The following is a 27,166-nucleotide window of genomic DNA, read 5'->3' on the forward strand; positions in this document are numbered from 1 at the left end:
AGGCTTGATGAGCATAAGAGACTTCTTACTGATCCCAAACTTTTGAGCGGTAGTGTGCATATAAATGTATTAATTTTAACCTTCTAAATGTAAGGAAAAAAATCTTTTCTTGACATTGAAAAAACTTTCCACTGACAGATCGGTCATTAAAAATATTTTGTATATTGTGCTATATACACTACCGTTCAAAATTACCATTCAAACATTTCTTATTCATCAAAGATAAATTATCACAGGTTACAAAAAAAAAACATTGTTAATTTTAATATTAATTCTTTTTAAGATTCATTATATAGCAGAACAATGCCACCACAGGAATAAATTATATCTTAAAATACATTAAAATAGATTAAAATACATTAAAATAGAAAACCTTTTGTAATTGTAATTTTGTAATATTTCAAAATATTAGTTTTTATTGTATTTCTGATAGAATAAATGCGAGACGGTAGTGTATATATATATTTTTTGCTTAAACTGAATCATGTTTTGTGCATCATTACAATACCGGCCCATCTGTCTGACGCTGGTCATCGTGTTGTCCTGTTCTCAAGCTGACAAGGGTCAAAGGTCGCCCGAAATGTGCCTGCCTGTCCTATTAAATCAGAACGCTGCGACGTGAGTTGTGACCTGCGAAGGACTCAGGTGTGTGTGACGGACGTCTGCAGATATCTTCAATCACCATCCCTGAACGGATTTGATCGTCATCGTTTGGACTTACACGGTACATTCAGAATCCTTCACTCGATTCCACCTAATAGCAGCTAAAGATATAGAAAAACAAACCAAATTTGAGCAGCTTTTGGACTAATGTTATAATGTTGTTGGCTTATTTTATGCACAAACAAGAAATGTTGCATGGAAGTACTCCTCGGTTGCTGTGAAAAGGCAAAACTATTCTTGGTAAGTCTAACTTGATTGCCACTTGCATCAAGCTCTTTCACCACATTCACTCACACAGACACACAGGGCTACACTATCATAAGATCCTGGAAGACACAAGTGAATTGTGATTTAGTTGGGATGTTTCTCAAACCCTCTCTCCTGACGCCCAATGCTCAATGCCCGCTGATATTACTACAGTGAGGCTGAACGAAAATGAAGAAATGCTAACGTGGATTGGATTTTTTTGGTTTTCCTACAGTATGCTCTCCTCTCCAAAACATCTGTAGGATGAAAAAACAAGTACAACCCCTTAAACACAAACCCTTAGATGCAAGATCAGCAATATGTGATCCTCATAGGGCGACTAAAAAGGTTTTGGATCAGACAAAAATCAGTTTTCGTATGCAGTGCATAGGAGTCTTTATGTCCAAGTCAATATTAATGACCAAACTCTTGTAGATGAATTTGGCATAGGTATAAAATAAACAATTGTCCTCTAGGTCTCAATATATGTAGCATTTCACACCCTCCTATTGACTGATTAACATATATTTAAATATATAATTCCATAGATATATATTCATGAGTGAAAAAGGAGAATAACAAAGCAAAACGAAAGAAATCTAGAGCTCTAAGTTAACGCGGTAGTCTTATCGTTTTAAAATCACAGTAATATTTAGATATTTAAAATGATTGAAACACAGTGCCAATACAGAGATAACGAAAGAAAAGGTTAAACGCCACACAGAGGAAGATCGCTATTACTGAGTTAGGAGGGTGTGATTTAGCCTCACAAATTGGAAGGGAGTTTCGAACGGGGCGGTTCTAGTTCCGACGGGTGTCCGTCGGAGGCTCGCGGGAGAGAAAGTGCAGGTGACGTCCCTATAGAATGAGCCTGGCCTCGAGAGCCCGGAGAAGTCTGTACGGGGCCGGCCATGTGCCCCGATACCGAGCTACAGGGTTTGGGGGTTAGCGTCGGGGACGAATACGGGGAGAGGCAGTAACCGGGCTCCCGAGGGGAAGACTGACCCGCTGCCTCTACGGGATGGGAGCTGGACAGTATGTTCAAATCCTCGTAAAAGCGACCCAACGGAGAGTCCGTGCCGGAAGAGTGGTGACCCGGGAGTTGGCCGGGACAAGAGGATTGCGGGAGCAGCAGGGAGCTGTGGGAGCCGGCGGCACTGGAAGGGTCACTGTAGTGGAAAGTTCTCCCCGTGACGGGGCTCTGGATGGTCGGACTCGGGGCCAGAGGGGTGTAGCACGGCGAGGCGTTCGCTGAGCCGTACTGAGCGAGCGAGGCCAGCGCTGACCTTTCTAAAGGAAGGTACGTGGATAATGCAGGCGGGATGTGGGATGATGTGGAACTCTCGGGGGCTTGGGAACGGGTGGAAGCAGGGGATCCGGGTGGGGGAGTATGGAAGAGATTTAACCCAGTGGAAGTCTTGCCCCCTCCGGTCGCAAACTGCTGGAGGGAGCCCGTTTGAGAGGGTTTTGGTGGGGGTTGGCTGTGCAGCAACTGACTAGGGGCGTGACTGAACAAGCTTGTGGAAAGAGGACTAGTATTCAAAGAAGTTGTAGCCAGGATTCCAGTTGGAACTCCACCTGATGGTTGGAGACGTCCTGATTGTGGAGGAGTGCTGGGGGCGACTCCTTGCTTTTGTCTTGGCTGCGAATGAAGCTGTGCGGTGCTAGAAGTCGGCGAAGCCGATGAAGAAGAGAAGCTTTCGAATGGGAACAATGAAATTCCAGCTTGCTGGCTGGAACTGGTGGCACCTGATGAGTGGTGCGTTCGGAGGGATGCGAGAAGAGGTGTATCGACTCCTGGACGCATCTTTGATGGGGACCCGGATGGAGAGTCGCCGGCCGATCCGGGACCTCCAGATTTTGGTGCGACCGTCTGAAACCTCTTCAGCCGGCCGGGCGGCTCGTTTCTTGACCCTAGAACGGAAACCGGTGGTCGGAAGAGAGTGGCGGGGAGATGGGGGTGGTGGGTTAGTGCAATAGCGACCGATGTGGTGGCTGCAGCGGCTTGTAGAGGCGCTTGGATCAGGGGAGCCCAGATGACGGGAGTAGGGGACGGAGGAGCAGGCGGCGACGGACTCTGCATCAGGTTGGCGCAGTGAGCCATGTCTCGATCGTGCTGTACGATCTGCTGGATGATCTCATTTTCCTGGTAGTTCAAAACCCCTGAATTCAAGTCATGTTGGACCTTGTGCTGGAGAATGGAGTTCTTCTTCCCTAAGAGATCAAAGACAAAATATCTGATTTGTAGTCAGCAGAAAACATTTCTTTTATAAATATAAGAAACCACACTAACAGAAAATACTGTGGTGTTACTATTTTGTGAACACAATAGCATGGCAAAACCATGGTTTTGTTGTAACTTTATATTCTGTTCTATAATTCTATGGTATATGATGGTACATGGTAATCAGTCAGTACCATGGTATATATAAAAGTAATGTGGCATTACCTTTTTTGTTGCAGATTATAGCATGGTAATACCATGTTATTTGTAATTCATGGTATGGTATGTGAATATGGTAATCATTCAGTACCATGGTATATGTCAAAATACCATGGTATTACTTTTTTTGGGGGGGACATGATGGCATGGTAATACCATGGGGTTTGTATTTTGTTCTATAATTTTATGGTATATGAATATGACAATCAGTGTAAGGGTAAAAAATTATAGATAGATCATGTTCCATGAACATATTTTGTAAATTTCCTACCATAAATATATCATAATTTAATTTATGATTAGTAATATGCATTGCTAAGAACTTAATTTCGACAAATTTAAAGGCAATTTTCTCAACATTTTAGTTTTTTTTTTTTTTTTTTTTAAAAAAAAAAAAAGATTATAGATTTTCAAATAGTTTTATCTTGGCCAAATATTGACCTTTCCTAACAAACCATACATCAATGGAAAGCTTTATTCAGCTTTCATATGACATATAAAACTCAATTAATAATAATAATCAAAAAAGACCCTTCTGACTGGTTTTGTGGTCCAGGGTCACATATACTATGATATGATGGCTATAAAACATTGCTCCAGTATTTCAGAAAAAGTAGATGACAATACATGCAAAGTTGCAATTAGAATTTATTTATTGTTTTGTTTATATTTTTATGTACTTGTTGAATTCAAATTTACAATGCATTTATCAATTAAAATATAATATAAAGAGCACAATTTATAACTATATTATTATATGTATTTATATTTACAACATCTTAAGAGCAAAATATATAATTTATCATCTCTCATCACCTCAGGTGTACAACACACACACACACACACACACACACAGTTTTATATATTTTCCATGAATGTCAGTACTAAGTCACTTGTTAGTATTTCAGCTGCATTGCAGTCTTCCTTCAAACAGATCATGGCTTTTTTAATAATACCCACCAAAAATGGTATTATTCACCCTCAGGCGACGCCTTGAATATTAAATATCAAACGCAGCACTCTGTTCGATCCGTCTACTGTTTCAACAGCGCTTTGATTCATCTCACACTCCACATCGCCCCTGTTAAACAGGTCTGCAGTCCGGGAGCCTGGGCTCGCCCGAGGACGGCTCCGAGCGCAATCAGAGACGGCGGGGCCGCTCGCGGTGAGGACACGGGCCGAATGGAAATAGCTGAGCGTAGCAGGGGGCAGATCGTTCCTGCAGGCTGACCGGCCTGCGTTTGACTGCTCCTCACTGCTAAACCCCAGATAAGAGAGAGCACAAAAACAGAGTGCAGACACGACCTCTAGCTTAAACAGGGCTGATATAAACAAGAGACCTGGATGAGCAGAGGGCACTTTGCTATGTTTGGTAATGTCACGCTATCACTTACTACTGTAATCACACTGGGCCGGTGCGGAGCCCGAGCACGACACAAGACACTTTTGATCTTCAGGCAACACAACGATAGAAAAAAAGAAGAAAAAAAGCACCTTTAAAGAGTGAACTTGATTTAATTCACTCTAAACTTAATTTCAACCTCCCCAGAATCATTCAGTGTAGATTACCTAAAACAATTCTGTAATAATAATTCAATAATTCTTATTTTCTTCATAATAATCTACTAATTGGATTAGAGTTTAGACCATTTTCTGACAGGAAGATCCGCAGGGATATGATCGACCTGTGTGAACCTCATTTCATTTCAAGACAGATGCAAATCTATTTAATCTGTAATTAATTACCGATGTCTTACGAGTGACTACGAGCAGCACAGACTTAAAACTGCAGAAGTCTATAGGAAGAGGGAATATGAAAAAAGTGGTTTATGAGTTTCTCTATAATAAGTAATCACATTTTGCGCACAGCTCTGCTATCAAAAGATTCAGTCTGTTGTTTTTACCACAGCGAGTGGGCCGACGGAGCTGGATGTGGATGTTTACAGTGACGGACAAGAGCGTGTTCCCTCCTACTGAGGAAAATAAACACCGTGTGCGGCGTAAACAGCAGCGAGACCCTCACAAGCCCAGACTGACTGACTCAATAAGGCAGGAAACCCGAGACGCTGACAGAGAAATTACACTCTGTTGTGAGACATTAGACACAAGAGGGGGTGAGAGTTTAGTTTAGCTTCAGTTTCAATTGCTGTACAGTAAGAGAAATGCATTATAATGAGACTTAAGTACATGAAAATAAACTTGATTTTACAGACGCTGTTTATTTTGCACAGTATGCATATTGTATTAGTAGTACGGAGGAGTATGCAGTTTTAAACTTCTTACCGATGCGGTCCAGGCGGTCCAGAGCGACCGTCTCAAACGCTCTTCTCATCATGGGATATTCCTCAAGGACCTCGTTGAAGTTGTCCACAGAAAGCGAGTAAAGACGGCAGTACGTGTCGGCCCGGACGCTGGCGGTGCGTCTGCCTCGTGTCAGCAGACAAATCTCTGAATGAGAGAAGATGTAAACACATCAGTGTTCACTTCTACCACTGTGGTATATGAATTAATCAGTAATGAGAGTCAGTACTGACATCAGAATCTCCAAAATAAACAAAAACAAAACAAAACAAAACACTTTAGATGCAAAATAAGAACTTGAGGGTGAAATGCATGTGAATTGTGTTTATATATAATATAAATATTATATATTTAGCATTCATTATCACATTTATTATAGAGTATTAAGACTATAGCTTTTAGGTTAGAAATGCAAATTATAGTAAATAATAAATTATTATAAATGCATTTTTATATGATAATTTCTTCTTATTTTTTGCATTTATAATTATACTAAATTGCATTTATATAGTGCTTTTATAAGCATTTCATAGCTGTAAAAGTAAATGTTTTCTTTGGGTTTATAATGCCAATTATAATAAATAATAAATTATTATAATTGCATTTATTATGATAATTATTTATTATTATTTGCATTTATAATTATACTAAATAGCCTTTATAAAGTGCATTTATAACCATTTCAAAGCTGTAAGAATTCATTTTTGTAGGTTAATAATGCAAATTCTAATAAATAATTCATTATTATAAATGCATGTATTATGATAATGATTTGCATTTATAATTATACTAAACTGCATTTATAAGCATTCCATACTGACAGAGTTGTATCTTGTAGTTGTATGTTGTGTGTGTGTGTGTATATACACACACACACACGCACGCACACATTAGGTTAGAAATGCAAATTGTAATAACTAATAAATTATTAAAAATGCATTTATAATCATTTATTATTTATTACTAGCATTTAGAATTATAATAAATTGCATTTATAAAGTGCTTTTATAAGCATTTCATAGCTGTAAAAATAAATGTTTTCTTTGGGTTTATAATGCCAATTATAATAAATAATAAATTATTATAATTGCATTTATTATGATAATTATTTGTTATTATTTGCATTTATAATTATACTAAATAGCCTTTATAAAGTGCATTTATAACCATTTCAAAGCTGTAAGAATTCATTTTTGTAGGTTAATAATGCAAATTCTAATAAATAATTAATTATTATAAATGCATTTATTATGATAATGATTTGCATTTATAACTATACTAAATTGCATTTATAAGCATTCCATACTGACAGAGTTGTGTCTTGTAGTTGTATGTTGTTTATAATGCAAATTATAATAAATAATAAATAAATGATTAAAAATGCATTTATAATCATTTATTATTTATTACTAGCATTTAGAATTATAATAAATTGCATTTATAAAGTGCTTTTATAAGCATTTCATAGCTGTAAAAATAAATGTTTTCTTTGGGTTTATAATGCAAATTATAATAAATAATAAATTATTATAAATGCATTTATTATGATAATTATTTGTTATTATTTGCATTTATAATTATACTAAATAGCCTTTATAAAGTGCATTTATAACCATTTCAAAGCTGTAAGAATTCATTTTTGTAGGTTAATAATGCAAATTCTAATAAATAATTCATTATTATAAATGCATGTATTATGATAATGATTTGCATTTATAATTATACTAAACTGCATTTATAAGCATTCCATACTGACAGAGTTGTATCTTGTAGTTGTATGTTGTGTGTGTGTGTGTATATACACACACACACACGCACGCACACATTAGGTTAGAAATGCAAATTGTAATAACTAATAAATTATTAAAAATGCATTTATAATCATTTATTATGCATTACTAGCATTTAGAATTATAATAAATTCCATTTATAAAATTTCCAAGCAAGGCTGGAAATATAATGTTTTACCTTTTCTTTAAATAAATAGTGCAAATTATAATAAATAATATATTATTATAAATTATATTTGCATTTAGAAAATGCATTGTAAGCATTTTATACTGGAAGGTTGTGAGAATGCAGTTTTCTCTGAAAACTGTATTTAACCCAAGTCAATGTAAATTCTAAAACTTTATGGAGACTGTGAAGTAACTGGATCTAAACTGGATTTACTGTATGTAAATGGAATTTAACCAAAATCATATTATAACAAAAAAATGTCATCAGCACATGTAATTATCAACAAAAATGACTCATCTCATTTTAGCTCATTTCACATTGTTCCTGAAGACACACACACACACACACACACACACATTAAAGCTGCACGACACCATTGACATCTGTGTCAAATCCTGCCAGAAATGATGCTGAGCTTCAACAGCATCACTGTTCAGCATGAACCTTCTGTGAACCTGTGTGTACACACCAGAAAACACACACTTCCAATCACATTCTCTTTCCAAACACATCCAGAGCTGACTTTCCATCAAGGAAAAAACAAAAACAATCTCAAACAACTATCATTCCCCCTTTTTTGGATTAAACATGTCCTGTAATCCACAGCTGAAGCACTAAATGCCACTCAGAGCTTAGAGGACTGGCAGACCTCATATGTCACAGCGGATCAGCAGAATTACGCCCCATTTATCGGGGTGCAGAACTGGCAACATCGCCCTCTGCTGCCCTCCAGAGAACAGAAAAACCTCTGTCTGCTCACTGCTAAACAACCACTACCCACAATCCTCTCTGTTTCTTAAGTGCCAAACATCGATATTAGGGATGGGGGAAGAAATCAATCTACAGACACCTTGTGATTCTTTTCAAAGACAAGACAGAAATTCTATATTAGAATTTTAGATTTATTACTAATAATTCAAAGCTTATGTCGAACCAGTTTACAAAGCACCAAGACTCACTTAAACTGACTCCCTGAATCTGAATCAAATCGTAAGATTCACAGCACTAATCAATGCATGAGCTGCATTCACACTCAGTCAGTATTCCTACTGTATGACGACTATTGACTTGTTTGTATTTGTCTGCTGAGCTATGAAAGAGTACAATTTTCCTGTTCGACATGTCACTGGAATGAAATGTCAACTGGACACACAGAAGTGACACCGGATTTGTTCCAGAATGGATTTGTGATCTCACACTGACCTCCGTTTAGCTCATGGCAGCATTTCCATTAGCGTGATGCGTTCAACAGCTGATCTCTGACTCATCAAAATAAAACAGCATCGACGTCCAGCAGGAAATCCGGCTGGAATAATCTGATGGAATACCGGGATTGTTTACCATGATGAAGTGTGTGTATGTGGATCAGGATTATTTTAAAGGGACAGTACACCCAAAAATGAAACTGTGGCATTATTTACTCAAGTGCCGGTAGCCACTGACTTCCATAGTATGGAAAAAAAATGTCTACCAGCAGCTGTTTGGTAACCAACATTCTTTAAAAATCAACAAAAGACTCAAACTGGTTTGGAAAAACTTGAGGGTGAGTAAATGATGACAGCATTTTTGGGTGAATTGTCCCTTTAATATTATAAATATAATATATTTAGCGTTCATTATAACATTTATTATTATAATTTGCATTTATAATTATAATACATTGCATTAATAAAAAAAAAAATCATACTGGCAGAGTATTAAGACTATAGTTTTTTAGGTTAATAATGCAAATTATAATAAATAATAAATTATTATAAATGCATTTATTATGATAATTATTTGTTATTATTTGCATTTATAATTATACTAAATAGCATTTATAAAGTGCATTTATAAGCATTTCATTGCTGTAAGAATATTTTTTTCTTTAGGTTAATAATGCAAATTATAATAATACATTATTCTAAATGCATTTATTATTAAAATTATTTGCGTTTATAATTATACTAAATTGCATTTATAAGCATTCCATACTGAAAGAGTTGTATTTTGTGTATATATATATATATATATATATATATATATACACCCATCAAAATGAAACTGCATCAACGTCCAGGTTGGAATAATCTGATGGAATACCGGGATTGTTTACCATGATGGAGGGTGTGTGTGGATCAGGGTAATCTTAAAGGGACAGTACACCCAAACTGAAACTGTGGCATCATTTACTCAAGTGCTTGTAGCCACTGACTTCCATAGTATGGAAAGAAAAATTGTCTACCAGCAGCTGTTTGGTTACCAACATTTTTTAAAAATCAACCAAAGACTCAAACTTGTTTGGAAAAACTTGAGCCTGACTAAATAATGACAGGATTTTCATTTTTGGATGCACTGTCCCTTTAACTCTGCAGTATGACTGTGTTTTTGTCATTAAACACTAAGTGGATCTGTTCTGGAACATCGCTTGCATATATTTAAACATCACAAACACTTCAGAGCTAGGATGATACGAACATAATCTCAAAATAGACAAATATTGGTTGATTAATCAAGCAATCACTACTTATATACCATCATATTTGTTTAAAAAAAAAAAAAAAACATGAATCAAACAAACAAACAAAAACAGCAGCATGGTACCATGGCAGTATAGATATAATGCTGTAATTATTTTTGCTGGAAATTCAACAACAAAAAAAAGGTTTAGGTATTGGTATTTTTGGATAATCCAGTGAATTAAATAATAATAATAATAAAAATACATTCTAATTCATAATTATAAATTACATTACAAATAAACAAATAATAATAATTCATAATTAATTATTATTTAATAGTCATTTCCTCTTTTTATTTGTAACTTGATGGACACAAACCTAAATATCAGATTATTCACAATATTATTATGAATTACAAGAATGATTAACTGATAATTCATTATAAAGCAAAAGTCGAATAGATGATCCACATTCAAATCTGCTGTAAAATATTATTGCATTTTTTGCATCTTATGCATTTATTGCATCTTATGCCATATTGCTCAAAACATGTATTAGACTTTATTATACTCTAATGCTATTTCTAATGTACTGCCATTTCTGCATAATTTCACTGGTTTTAATGGACAGATATATTAGGACTTAGAAATTAAGAAATAAGCCAGAATAAATTCACCAAGAAAGCCAGAAAAAAAGGGGAATCAGTGAACCTGTGCAGCAGTTTCCCTGTTAAAAACTCTCAATGTGTCAGTGTGTAATGAGAGTCAGAGAGCTGGAGTCGTGAGAGGATTATAAGCACAGCAGCCTCACACTCCAACCATTGGCAAACGAGGCAGCCAGAACCACAGTCCAAACACACACACAGAGAAATACACAAAAATACACACAATTTCTCTCTGTTTCACACCAGAGGTGCCGGTCGGCTGTTTTTGTAGTCTGAATCTACTGAATGTAGTCAGCTGATATCTAAATATATCTACTTGTTGGCTCATATTAAAAAAGAAAAGTCTGAAAAATGTATGATCTCTAGATAAAAACACCTTGGAGATTTAAGCTGTAAGTTAGGATACGTATGCTCAGAAAAACAGATCAAAGTAAAGTTGGTCTGATATTCATTCTCAATGCCAGGTCAGATGTTTCCTGACGGCCTTTCAACTTAAAAATGTGTACAAGACCTGAATTACAAATCCCAAGTGAAGGTTTGCCTCGTGAATATTAATGACTTACGTGAATGGACGGTTCACTAATGTTACAGTACCAAGAAAGGTATGCACGACATAATTAATATTCATGAGCAGAGACATGATGTCATGATGTCACTTCCTGCACCTCAGAACATATTCTGGAACCACACTCACTCATGTGATGCTGTCTCAGATTAGCTTTAGTCTAGTGAAAGTGACACAAGATGACAACACTGATGAGACAGCGAGATCGATTTTCTTCCTTATGCGACAGAAACAGGCTGAGATGACTTGGATCCGGGGGATTTTCCCGAAGAAATCCTGCTTCTAGATTAGAATGAATCAAACGTCCCCGATCATGACATTTAACTAAAAATGACCTACACACACACACACACACGGCACACTCCTGCCGCGCTTTGAGATTTTGCTGCAGATTGAAGCTTTTATCCAGAGAGGCTGACGGCACATGTATTACAGTGACGGTCCACCTGCAGCGTGTATGTGTCAAAAGAAAGGATATCAGAGTGACTGTCTGCCCTTATTATTTCTCAGTAGTGCAGAACATCACTAGTGCTACTGCTCACAGTTAGTCAGAGATTTAAACACAACCACAGACCAGCCTATCAACCACTCATCCTGAAAACCACCTAGTAACCATCTAGACCAGCCTGGAAACCACTAACCATCAAAAACACCTTAACAACTAGCCAGAACCACCTAAAAACCACATAGCAACCATCTCAACCACTTTAGAAACCCCTCAGGTCACCCTAGAAACCACTGACTATACAGTACAAAACACCCTAAAAACCACCTAGCAACCACCCAGACTACTGTAGCAACCACTCAGAACACCCTAGAAACCACCAATTATCCAAAACACCCTAGGGACCATGGACAACACCCTAAAAACACCTAGCAACCGCTCAGAACACCTAGCAACCAATTTAAAACACCATAGAACCATACAAAAGACCATAAAAATAAATCAGAACACCCTAAAAACCACCTAGCAACCATCCAGACCACCTTAGCAACCACCCAGAACACCCTAGAAACCACCAATTATCCAAAACACGCTAGGGGCCATGCACAACACCCTAAAAACCACCAAGCCACCAATCAGAACACCCTAAAAACAACCTAGCTAGAACATCTTACCAACCACGCAGAACACCCTAGAAACCACCAACTATCCAAAACACCCTACAGACCATGCACAACACCCTAAAAAACACCTAGCAACCACTCAGAACACCCTAAAACCACCTAGCAAATATTTAAAACACCCTAGAAGCCACCCACCATACAAAACACCCTAAAAACCAATCAGAACACCCTTAAAACAACCATCTAAAACATCTTACTAACCACTCAGTACACCCTAGAAACCATCTACAATCTGAAACACCCTAACAACCAGCCAGAACACCCTAAAAATCACCTAGTAACCATACAGAACATCCTAGCAACATTTTAGACCACCCTTGAATCCACCTACTATACAAAACACCCTAGCAGCAATTTACAACATCCTAGAAACCACCTAGCAACCAATCAGAACACCCTAGAAACCACTTACCATTCAAAACACCTTAGGAACCATGTACAACATTCTAGAACACCTAGCAACCAAACAGAACACTGTAGAAACCACTTAACATCAAATCACCCTAACAACCAGCCAGAACACCCTATAAACCACCTAGCAACCGTCCAAAACTCTCTTGCAACCATGCACAACACCCTAGAAATCACCTACCAACCACTCAGAACACCCAAGAAACCACCTACCATCGAAAACATCCTAAAACAAGCCAGAACACCTTGGCCAACACTCAGAACACCCTAGAAACCACCAACCATCCAAAACACCTTAGGAACCATGTACAAAATTCTAGAACAATTAGCAACCACACAGAACACTGTAGAAACCACTTAACATCAAATCACTCTAACAACCAGCCAGAACACCCTATAAACCACCTAGCAACCATCCAAAACTCTCTTGCAACCATGCACAACACCCTAGAAATCACCTAGCAACCACTCAGAACACCCTAGAAACCACCTACCACCCAAGACATCCTAACAACCAGCCAGAACACCCTAAATACCACCTAGCAACCAATCAAAACACCACAGCGACCACTCACAACACCCTTAAACCACCTAGCAACCATCCAGAACATCCTACTAACCACTCAGAACAGCCTAGAAACCACTGACCATCCAAAACACCCTAGGAGCCATGCACAACACTATAGAAACTACCTAGCAACCACTTAGAACAACACAGAAACCATCTACCATCTGAAACACCCTGACAACCAGCCAGGCATCCATAGCAACCACTCACAACACCCTTAAACCACCTAGCAACCATCCAGAATATCTTAGGAATCAGTCAGAACACCCTAGAAACAACCTAGCAACCATCTAGAACACCGTAACAACCAATCAGAACACCCTAGAAACCACCTACCATCTGAAACAGCCTAACAACCAGCCAGGACACCACAAAAACACCTAGCAACCACCCAGAACACCCTAATAAACACCTAACAACCATCCAGAACACCTTAGCCAACACTCAGAACACCCTAGAAACCACGTAACACCTGAAACACCCTAGCAACCATCCAAAACACCCTAGAAACCACTCAGAACACCCTAGAAATCACCAACTATCTGAAACACCCTAACAACCAGCCAGGACACCACAAGAAAACACCTAGCAACCACCCTGAACACACACACAAACACATAAAAACAACAACTAGCAACCACCCGAAACGCCCTAAAACCACCTAACAACCACCCAGAATACCCTAGCAACCACTAAGAACACCCTAGAAACCACTAACACCTGAGACACCCTAGAAACCAGCCAGAACACCCTAGAAACCACCTAGCAACCATCCAAAACACCCTAGAAACCACTCAGAACACCCCAGAAACCCTCTAGTAATTAAGAACACCCTAACAACCACATATCAAAACTCTAGCACTGATAAACAACACTCCTCACATTATCTTCAAAATAAATAAATAAATAAATAAACAAATAGATAGTCCTGGCTGCTATTGGGCTCATCAATGTCTTCTTTCATATTCATCCCTCCTCATTAAGTCAAGCTCAAGCATGCGACCTCATTATGGGGAGCGAGTCACATGACCTGGTATGAGCAGCGTGTCCATAATTATCATCAGCCCCTGCATTTAAATCATTGATGGCTGACACAATCACAGGAATCATAAGGGCATTCATGTGTTTTCATGTGTGCTGTTTAAAGTCGAGCTCATGCACGTTTCTTACTCCCTTATTTAAGTAAAAAACACAGAGACTGTTCCAACCCTACTGAGCTGCCTATCTAGACAGCAGTTTGAGCTCTCCATGTGAAGCCTGTCCAAATCTCTGCTTGCTTTGGCCAAAGTCAGCGTCACACAAGTAACAAATACCAGACACCAGGACAGTAAAATCTCACATCCCCCTGAGGAGCCGTTACATAAATTAATTTCATGAGCGAATAACTCTGCTTAAAAACAAATTCTCCACGGCTTTCTGTTTCTTTCCCAGCATGCACTGGTGCTAGGACTTGAAGACTGGAGATGGTCAGGGGCGTGTATGTGAAATGCAGATTAGTGCAGGCATTGTGGTAGACATGGATTGCGTGTTATCTTACCATTACTTCCATCAGAGTTCCCGAGGGATGAGGTCAAAGGTCACGTGGCGTACACTAGATGTAATTAGTGATGGTCGGTGGGTCACATAAGGCTAAATGCCTTATTATTTAAACAGAAACCACCCAATGAAATGAAGCAAATGAAAGAGTGTCGAGAGTTGCAGTCCTGACCTTTGACCTCTTTCACACTGCCTATACCAAATTACCAACAAATCACCTGAGATAACGTCATGTGACTAATGACTCTGGAGCAACAGGAAAATTACATCATGACAACACTGAATGCCACAACACTTACAGTCTCAAGGCTTCAATATATATATACTGTATATATTTATGATTACTATCATTATATTATATTATTATTAATATAATTATTATTATATTATATTATTAATTATTATTATATTATGTTATTATTATTATAATATAATATTATTATATTATAAAATTATAATTAATAAAAGTAACATAATTTATAATAAACTATATGAACCAACATTCATGCATCTTAATTTTCCTTGTATTAATATATTTTATCACATTTATAAAAGTTGTATCTGTTAACATTAGTTAAAGCACTGTGAACCAACATGAACAATGAATAATTGTATATTTGTTAACTTTATTAAACATGACCTTATTTTAAAATGTTACCTATAAAATTGGTTTGCTCACCAAAGCTGCATTTATTTGATTACAAATACAGTAAAAACAGCAATATTGTGAAATATTATTGTAATTTAAAACAGCTACTTTCCATGTGAATATCTGTTAAAATGTAATTTATTTCTGTGATCAAAGCTGAATTTTCAGCATCATTATTCCAGCCTTCAATGCCACATGATCCTTCAGAAATCATTCTAATATGCTGATTTCCTGCATTTACTTGATCAAAAATACAGTAAAAATATGAAATATTATTCCAATTTAAACTATCCATCTTCTATGTGAATATCTGTGAAAATGTAATTTATTCCTGTGATCAAATCTGAATTTTTAGCATCATTACTCCAGTTTTCAGTGTCACATGATTCTTTAGAAATCATTCTAATATGCTGATTTGCTGCTCAAGAAACATTATTAATGTTGAAAACAGTTGTGCTGCCCAGTATTTTTTTTTATGAAAACTGTGATACATTTTATTTTTAAGGATTCTTTGATGAACAAAAAGTTCAAAAGAATAGCATTTCTTTGAAAAAGAAATATTTTGTAACATTATAAATGTCTTTACTGTCACTTTTGATCAATTGAATGTATCCTTGATGTATAAAAGTATGAATTTCTTTAATGACCCTAATCTTTTGAAAGGTAGTGTATGTATGTGTCTACAAAGGCACTTTTCTAACTCATTTAACCTCATTTATTCAAAACACTCTCTCTATCTGAAAGTAAACAATGTCAAAGCCATCAGTGCAGTTGGGACATAAAATGTGCAGTCTTTATTCTTTATTTATTCATAAAATCTAAACTCGTGTGCTCACAAGCGTGTCTTTGTCAATCACAGATCAGCGAGCCGCAGTCGTCAGAATTGTTATTTCATCCTCAGACCTCTCTGTTCTGAATGATAAAATCTGAAGGATAGAAAGTTTGAAAATCTGTGTCAGGGGCCCAAAAAACTAAACCGGAAGCGACCCAAACATCACCTGCTCTGCATCTGCGTTAACAGCCCAGAAATAGGGCACTTAACGGCTGCGATCCCGCGGTTCTGTGACTGTCCCAAAAGCTTAGAGGCAAAAAGCTTTTGTTTTGGCTAATCCATCATTATAAATATTAAAGCTGGAGAAATGGCTGAGCTCCAGTGTGTGTGTGAGGGTGCATGATCCACTTTTGTATTTCCACAATTGTGATTCATTTGTACCTCCAAAGTAGGACCCGTCCGACAGCTTGGTCTCCTTGTTTCCTTTGGTGAGGACGCTCACCACGCCGTGCTGGATGAAGTACATCTTCTTTCCGATGGTTCCTTCTCGTATGATGTAATCTCCAGGTTGGAAGACCTCGAAGCGGAGTTTGGTGAGCATCGACGTCACAAAATTCGGATCCGCGTTGGCGAACAGCGGCATAGACGCAACCAGTTTCCGACAGTTGAAGTTTATGATCTCCTGTGACGCGAAAAGCAAACATGAATTGGAAAAGAAATGGAAAAGCCACAATGGAAAAGAAAGTTGAACGTGAGTGCACTGCATTGTGGGATGCAGCATTCATGCATACGGGTTTTCAGAAAAGGCATCTGTTTGTTCTCACCTCTCTTAGAGGCTCATTTAGTTCTCCCAGAATGCTCTCTTCATCAAACATCTTCCCCTGGTATCTGTGCTCGTAGTAATCGTGGATCCGCTGTCTCATGTCCGCTGGCAGCTTATGGAAGGACATGTACTGCTCCACCTGCTTGTACTGCAGACACAAAGACAGACAGACAGACAGTCATTATTGTGAACTGTGAAGAGGGCAGTCAGTTTTTAACACATTAAATAGAAATATGATGATTTCTTGTTGGTGTAAAATTAAGCAACACTGTGAGAATCAGTAATTTTAAGGCACATTTAATACGTTTTTCTCCCTAGACTGTGCTAACTGACAGTTTATTTCATTTATGCATAAATAGATTTATATATTATATTATATTATATTATAAAATAAACAAATGTTTCATTTAAGATGTTTTATATGATATATTTTATATATATATTTTATCATTTCAGATATAATTTTGACTTGTGGATTATATATACTGTATACATCTGTTATGTTATTTATTACATTTAATTATTTTATTATATTTAACTACATTTTAAAATGTACATTAAAGCATTACAACATTTAAAAAAACACTAAGACTATTATATTATATTACATAACATTATAAAAATAAACAACTGTTGCATTTAAAATGCTTTATATGATATATTTTATATATATATTTAGCATTTCAGATATAACGTTGACTTGTGGATTATATATAAATATCTGTTATGTTAAATGTTGCATTTTAAAAGATTTATTATGATATATTCATTACATTATTTATTACATTTCATTATTTTATTACATTTAACTACATTTTAAAACATGCATTAAAGCATTACAAAATTAAAAAATACTGACTATTTATTCTATTCTATTCTATTATTATATTATAAAAATAAAACAAATTCATTTAAGATGCTTTATACGACATATTTTTTTAGCATTTCAGATACAATTTTGACTTCTGGATTATATATAAACATCTGCAATGTTAAATGTTGCATTTTAAATGATTTATGATTCATTAAATTATTAATTATTACATTTAATTATTTTATTACATTTAACTACATTTTAAAACATGCATTAAAGCATTAACATATTTTTAAAATGCTAACACTATTATATTATATTATAATAAAAACAAATGTTTCACTTAAAATGCTTTATACGATTATTTATATGATATTTTATATTTTTTTTATCATTTCAGATATAATTTTGATTTATGGATTATATATAAACATCTGTAATGTTAAATTTATTATGATATAATAATTAAATTATTTATTACATTTAATTATTTTATTACATTTAAGTACATTTTAAAACATGCATTAAAGCATTTCAAAATACTACATTTTAAAAATACTAAGAGTATATTATATTATATTATATTATTTTTCTACCAATTTGTGTGTTTAAACTTGTGGACTATATGTGAACATCTGTTATGTAAAATAGCTTATTCAGGGCAGCACTAATTAAATAAAAAACACATGCAATTTATATGATTCCTTTTATTGTGTTAAAATGATAATAACTTTTTTGCAGATTCAAAGCATATGTAAAAACCTGTAATGTAAATGTCACATTTTAAATGATTTGTGATTCATTCAATTAGTATTTTATTACATTTAACTACATTTTAAAACATGCTTGCATAAATGACCTATTAAATATGCAAATATGTCAATTTGAAATTTTAAAGCATTTCTTTACATTTAGATTATTATTTTTTTTTAATCAGAAAATTAATTGGCTGTCATCGATGACATCAGCCACATTAAAGTTACTACAGTCAGAAAAACCTGCCACTGAGTGTGTGTGAGATGCAGTGAGAGAGGTACGTGAGTGTGTGTGTGTTCTGCATGTCGTCAGGATGGTTCTGACAGGACGGAGCAGAAGATCAAAGGTTTGTAGAATACAGAGCAACAGCGCTGAGATCTTCACTGACCTTCACACACATGCACACACACGCACACACACACACACTCCAGTTGAATTACAATTAGCACCTCACACACATTATCCATCAGTTTAATATGCACAGCTCTAATCCAACACAGAGAGCACACAAGGATACGTCACATTTCTATTCCACTCTAATTGTGTTCTATTCGTGATGTAATGAATGCATTGTGACCGTATACTGCACTGATACTGTATGAAGGTGAGTTTTCAAACTCGTATTCCACTCTGTCAGCTGCTGCCGTAAAACACAGCAGACGCTAATATCCTCTGAATGACACTATAAAGACACACAGAGAGAGACAGAGAGATGAGTCTAATGAGACGGTGAGCATCGGCCCCATGATGAACTGCCTGTGGCGCTGCCTGAGAGAAAACACACACACTCACACTTGACAGAGTTACTGTTTTGCTGTTGTAGAGTTTATATAAAGCTGATATAATGATTACAGACTTGAAGCAACAAGTGATACAAGCTCCTCTGCCAGCTAAATCTGAGTTTTGCTCTCAACAAATGATCACATGGCCTCTATATTATTTTCTCTCTCTTTCTTTTAAAAGAATAGTTCATCCAAAAAACACATTTCCTTTAATGCATTTGGCAGATGCCTTACATGCATTGAATGCATACATTTTTATCTGCTGTTTGAGCGACAAGAAAGTACAGAAAATTCTTCAAAAGTAGTTTTCATGGATGTAAATCCCAGCATGTGTTTGGAACAACATGAGGCTGAATGAACTCTCACTGCTTTGATCCTGCAGTAGAAACTTACTGATTCATACTCAGTGAAGAGCTCTCGCTCTCCTCCTGAATGAAAAACACACCAGCCTTTCCCTGTTCATGTGCGCATCCCAATGAAGCCGTTCCGTCGACTGTGACGCCTCACCTACAAACCACACACACACGCTGACCTCTGCAAGTGTGTGCTGACTTTTAATCAGGCGCTGTCCACCCATCATATTCAGCACACACACACACTCACTTCTGTGGCTTCAGAGGAGCTCCGTATGTGTCATGATATGACACTGAGAACATGTTTTCTGCCACAGACACACATAACAGTAGGGCTGCACCATCTGAGGAAGGAAATCAACTTTTTCGGAAAAAACGGCACTTGCAATTTAAAAAGCTGTTCTTGTTTGTAGGGCTGCACAATTTGGACATATATTGGATATATAAGCATATTTCTTAAATATATACATGCATGGGTGTATATATACATATATATATATATATACTAATCATATTATATACATATACATCATACATATATATTAATCGTGATTAATCATTGGACAGCACTACAAAAATATTGACAAATTATTACTTCATAGTGATTATTATAATGAATAAATAAAAATAATAATATTAAACAATATAAAGCAATATTAATATTCTAACACTGTACTGTAAAATAAAAACAGAGTATTTAAGAAAAAATAAGAAAAATGTAGTAATCATATTACTAAATAATTGTAATAATAATAATTTCATAATTTGTAAGGCTGAACAATTACTATGTGACTAGTATGAAAGTAAAATTATTTTTTATTGTCATTAATAATAATAATAATAATAATAATAATAATAAATATTTCTATTATAATATTTACCATAAAATAAAAAATAGTATTAATAATAATATATAATAATAATAATAATAATCATAATAATAGTGCTGGCAAATCGATTACTCACAAGCATAGATATATTTATTGTATGCGATTAATCACGATTAATTATTTGAGAGCACTAAATAATAATAATAATAATAATAATAATAATAATAATAATAATAAATATTTCTATTATAATATTTACTGTAAAATAAAAAATACTATTTAAAAAACAGCAATAATAATAATCATAATAATAGTGCTGTCAAATCGATTAATTGCGATTAATCGCATACAAAGCACATACTCACAAGCATAGATATATTTAAGAAAAAATAGTTATTTATATATCAAATATATTTATATACAATATGAATAAGAATAAAAATACATGTAAATACATCTAAATATTTTCCAAATATAAAGTGTATGTGTGTGTATTTATATATATACATAATAAGTATTTTGGATGTGATTAATCAGGATTAATTGATTTGAGAGCACTAAATAATAATAATAATAATAATAATAATAATAATAATAATAATAATTTATTTTAAAATAAATTATTTATAATAAAATAATTAAAATAAAATAAAATAAAATAAAAGATATTTTGTACATTTCCTACCGTAAACATATAAAAACTTATTTTTTGATTAGTAATGTGCACTGCTAAGAACTTCATTTGCACAACTTTAAAGGTGATTTTCTCAATATTTTGATTTTTTTTTGCATCCTCAGATTCCAGATTTTCAAATAGTTGTATCTCGGCCAAAAAAATAAACCATAAATCTTAATTGCAAAAATTGACCCTTATGACTGGTTTTGTGGTCAGCCTTGGTGATATGACAAACACGCAATTCCATATCATGATTTTAGACAATGTCAATGAATGGTGCAGTCTTTCACAGAATAAAGAGATGAGGTTGCTGGATTTATCATGAAATCATGAAGCAGATTCACTCACGACGGTTCTCGTTTCTCTGATGTGACACCAGATCTATTTCTGCACCTGACAGAACATCTGCTGATCCGGTTCAGACGCGCCAGACTGATTTCACCGCCCGTCACATACTCAAAGTCCACAGGAAGTGTATTTCAGATTCTGGAAGTGATGTAGATTACATAAGCACCAACAATGACATAAAACAGGTTGATTTTACACACACAAGCCTGAATGACGTATTGCCGTCACAAGCAGCATTCAGGTAAAAGTCGAACATCCAAACATCATCTGTCATCACTGCGGCTCCTGTGAGAGACTGAGACTCTGAACACACGCAGGCACCGCGTCCGTTCTGCCTCTACATGCAAATTCTCTTTCCAAATAAACATGAATAATTTATGTCCCAAAAGAGATGTCAGCCGCTTAATTATAATTTCTAAACATTTATTTTGCCTTCTGCCTCTCTCTTTCTCCCTCCACACGAGCCATTTCAGCCAAATCCTGGGCTAATCGCGGCCTTGAACATTTGCACTCGCATTGAAGAGCAAAAACACTGCAGACCACAACACGTCTTCACAGAACGCTGCTAATTTTAGAAAACGGTTTATAAGGCCAAGATATTTAAATGGAACACAATAAATCCAGCACAGAAACTTCTTTAGATCCTTAAAAATGTTTGTTTTTCTTTGAAATAACCTGCATGCACTGATGAATCATTCTTAAGTCCAGAAACACGTGCTGAGAAAATAAATAATATAAAAATAAGCTCAATTCTTGTTTTATCCCCTTGATAGAACATATTTTCAACCACAAACAAAAAATATACAAAAAAAAAAAGAGAAAAAATACACAAGGGAAAAATAAAATAAAATAAAAAATGTATAAATAAATATAAATAATAATAAATTACATTTTTATAATTCAATTTTTATATTTTTATATAATTTTTTTATTTAATATTTTATATATATATTTAAACATGTTTATAAATCTGAGTAACTATAACATTGACAACAACAACAACAATTATAATTATTATTTAATATTTTAATAGTAATATTTCTTGTTTTTATCATTATTACTATTAAATTGTAATATTTCACTGTACTTATTCACTGCTAATAAAAATACAAATGAAAAAGTATTTAAGAAAAATAACCATGAATAATAATAATAATATAAAAATATGAAACTAAATAAGTATTACTCATAATATTTTATTTATAATATTAGAGTGAATATATTTTTAATTTAATTTAATTTAAACAGTAAAATATTAAAATAGAAATATATATATTATTATAACTATTATTATTATTTAAGTTGGCTTAACATCTAAAAAAGAAGAAATTAAGACTGCCATAAATTTTTATTTTATTTTATTTGATTATTTTATTTTATTGTATTTCATTTTATTTTATTTCATTTTATTTTTCAAACCCTGCAAAATTATTATAATTATTATAATGACTGTTTTCTTTAAATACTAACTTTTTATTTTACAGAAAAATATTACAGTAGAAATATGTATCATTATTACAATTTGTATTATTATTTTAGAAAAACAAAACATCACCATGTGGTGAGAACATAAATGAATATTTTTTTTAATTCTGGAGCTGTGGTGTGCCTACTTTGATTTTTCAAAAAAATATTAATAACAACCATCAATAATAATAATAATAATAATAATATAAAATGTGAAACTGAATTACTCTTGCAACATTTCAATGTGAAATAAAAAAAAAATTCATTGAATTATTCATACTAAGTCCAGAATAAACAAAAACAAACTTTTATTTTATCCCTGATATAAATCAAAAAAGCGTGTGTTTTGATGCTGCCTTCATAAACAGGCCATTCTAGCATCCTCCAGCGGTATCCATGGCTACGACAGGTTACCGTGTGAACGGGATGAAGGGGAATTGATGAATTTGCATGACAGGCTGTGACTGCTCTCTATAGAGTCCATCGCGCATGAAAGCGCAGCGCAAGATCTGCGTCTCTCTTCAAAAGACTCGTCTGTTCCAGGTAAGCTGCCGCTGAACGCTTCTCCTGCTGTGCTTTCCAGAAGGAAGAGAATGAAAAGTAGTTCCCACACCCACAGATACCTCGCTGGAGCTTTTTATTTAGCGAGTTCTGTCTCAAACAAGATCAAATCGTGTGTTTCATTATTATGAGGCATTTAGAATGCAGAATAAAGCCGTAGGCTGGAAGCAGGATTCACAAAGGTCTCATAAAGGTTGCAGTGACCCACAAACCAGAAACTTCTGCTGCTAAATGACAATTAACCAAGCTTAAATAACATCTTATGATAAAACAGTGCTATTTAAGTATTACTGAGATGAGTTTGTTTTTTCATATTGTCTGTTTTTAGTTTAATTTAAGTTTTTAAGTCTTGTTTGATTTTGTGAACATTTTAAAGTTAAGGCTTTTGGGTTTATGTTTTTATCACTTCATAAACTAGAAAATGCATTTAACAGACAGAAAGTTACATTTTCACTCATTTTTATGAATAAAATGTTGCATAAAATCAGAGAAATGCTAGAAATAACACTGTTAAGTTTGGTGTAAGTGTTGCTAAAGTCTCCAAATACATCATAATTGAAATCTACAAATGCACACATATAAAATGCAATAAAATAAACATTTCAAAACGTATTTAATACATATTTTACAGGGTTACTATCATTTGACTAAAATGAACCTAAAACTAAAACGACTAAAAACATTTAAATAAATGTTAACTGAAAAAATATAACAAGTATGTTTAAAGTGAATATAAATAATAATGTATAAAAATATAATATAAATATAAAATATATTAGGATGTAAAATAAAGCTTAACATAATATGATGTTTAACCTTAATGATCCAATAGAAGCCTTTAAGTTCATCAGCAGAATTTGTGTTGAAACACTGAGCCAACTGCATAGCAACATACTTACAACTGTCCAGAACTCCCTAGCAACACCATAGCAACAAACTAACTATACAAAACACCCTAGCAACACCATGGCAACATGCTATCACATCCAAAACACCCTAGCAACAACATAGCAACATACTAACTATACAAAACACCCTAGCAACACCATGGCAACATGCTATCACATCCAAACACCCTAGCAACGCCACAGCAACATACTAACTATACAAAACACCCTAGCAACACCATGGCAACATACTAACACATCCAACACACCCTAGCAACACCATGGCAACATACTAACACACCCAAAACACCCTAGCAACACCATAACAACATACTAATTGTACAAAACACCCTAGCAACACCACAGCAACATACTAACATATCAGGACAACCTATAAACACCACCGCAACATACTTACAACCCCCTAGAACTCCCTAGCAACACCATAGCAACATACTAACTATACAAAACACCCTAGCAACACCATGGCAACATACTAACACATCCAACACACCCTAGCAACACCATGGCAACATACTAACACACCCAAAACACCCTAGCAACACCATAGCAACATACTAACTATACAAAACACCCTAGCAACACCATAGAAACATACTAACATATCCAGACAACCTATAAACACCACCGCAACATACTTACAACCCTCTAGAACTCCCTAGCAACACCATAGCAACATACTAACTATACAAAACACCCTAGCAACACCATATCAACATACTTACTATACAGACAACATATCCAGACAACCTATAAACACCACAGCAACATACTAACATCTGCTCAGAACTCCCTAGCAACACCATAGCAACATACTAACAACCACAGCAACATAAAAACGCAATAAAATAAACATTTCAAAGTGTATTTTGGATGTTTTCTTTCCACCAGTCTGAAACAACACATTCCGAAAGACTAAAATTGACCAGTGCATGAAAAAGCTATGAAGTGTGGATTTTATGTTCTGGTTTATTTAGCATTTTTGTAAATGAATACTTATTTTTTCCAATACATTATTATATTACTAGCATAAAATCAGTTTATCTTGTGCAGCATGTGTGCTGCTAGCAGTAATGATGAAGTTGCAGTGAATTTTGTGCATGAACCGCCGCTTTCAGTGCCCTCTCCATTGAAAATGATCCGGCAGCTCGTAAAACAGCTGAGAAACTGTCTTAACAGTTAGAGTGAAAAGTTGAATGGAATCATTTACATAAACTTAAAGAAGTCTTGAGAGCTTTACTGACTAGTGAAGCTCCACGAACGAAACCTGCGGCTCATGTTCTCCAGACACAGAATCTTGTCTTCATCTACATGCTAATGTTGTTTTTCATTTTTCAGGTTTGAATCGCAGACTTCTTTGTGCTTTCTTTTGACCGGTTTGATGAAATCCCCATGAAAGAGCTCCTCTGGCGTGTGTGCGCTCATAAGCAGCGTGTTTTGACATGTCGGCCCCAAACGGCGTGAGCATCCCTGCCCATCATTCCCTCCGAATCTTTAATTAACACTTGCCAATTACGTGCATTTCCTTGGGGGCTGATAAATGAAAACTTTAAAGCTGATTATATTCTGCAGACCTGACGTTCTGACGCCCATGTCAAGTCCAACTCGAGAAAGTCTCAGCACTAGAAAAGCCCTTTCGTAACTTCCTGTAACAGCAGGAAGCAGAGATGCTGGTCCTCAAACTGGCCCTGGCAGTTTTCAGAGTTTATTTTATCCCCAGTCAACCCGATGGCACTAATCTCATTTATTCTGCTGCCGAACTCGACTTTCCTCCTCTGAAATCACTCCCCCTGCTCTCCGAAGACCCCTGCTGCTGCTTTACCGCACTCGCGCGCTTTCATGTTAAGCCATGCGTGGGCTCTCTTGGAAGAACTTCATGAGGATCTTTGCCGCTTGCAGATGCGGTAATGACATCATTAGGAATAGATCTGTGGCAGATGCAGCGCTTCTTCAAAGGTGTTTTACGGGGTTACTATTGTTTAACTAAAACGAAACTAAAACCATTAAAAATACTTTCATAAGCGTTAACTGAAATAAAATAAAATACCAAAAAGTTAATAAAATATGAACATTAAATATAAATAATAAAATATAGAAAAGAAAGGAAAAAAACGTAATATAAATTATAAATTATAATTATTTAAATTATAAAACATAAATGTATAAAAGTGAATGGAAATCTAAATATAAAATATATATATAATATAAACATAAACAATAAAATATAAAAATATACCAAATTTATAAGAAAAGGAACAAATATTAAAATATAAACATTCTATACATATTAAACACAAATATTAAAAAAAAATACAAAAGTAAAAAATATAGATATTGAAGACAACACACTATAAGCAAAAAGCCTTTAGCACCGCTCAGAGCACCTAATTGCATAGCAACATACTAAGAACCACTCAGAACACCCTAGCAACACCATAGCAACATAGTAACACATTCAAAACTCCCTAGCAACATACTAACAACCGTTCAGAACACTCTAGC

General features: G+C 35.0%; 1 protein-coding gene across 1 annotated transcript in view; it reads right to left on the reverse strand.

Annotated features, from left to right (window-relative positions):
- The window catches only part of hcn4 (hyperpolarization activated cyclic nucleotide-gated potassium channel 4), a 94,861-nt gene that overhangs the window by 7,100 nt on the left and 60,595 nt on the right, over positions 1-27,166 (reverse strand). Inside the window, exons 5-8 of the mRNA XM_051134544.1 lie at positions 17,171-17,317; positions 16,788-17,028; positions 5,636-5,800; positions 509-3,123 (exon numbers count right to left, since the gene is read on the reverse strand). Coding sequence (XP_050990501.1) covers positions 1,676-3,123; positions 5,636-5,800; positions 16,788-17,028; positions 17,171-17,317 — 2,001 coding nt within the window. The 3' untranslated portion in view covers positions 509-1,675. The remainder of the gene's footprint in view (positions 1-508; positions 3,124-5,635; positions 5,801-16,787; positions 17,029-17,170; positions 17,318-27,166) is intronic.

The sequence above is a fragment of the Labeo rohita genome, chromosome 18, assembly GCF_022985175.1.
Source record: "Labeo rohita strain BAU-BD-2019 chromosome 18, IGBB_LRoh.1.0, whole genome shotgun sequence".
Classification (NCBI taxonomy): domain Eukaryota; kingdom Metazoa; phylum Chordata; class Actinopteri; order Cypriniformes; family Cyprinidae; genus Labeo; species Labeo rohita.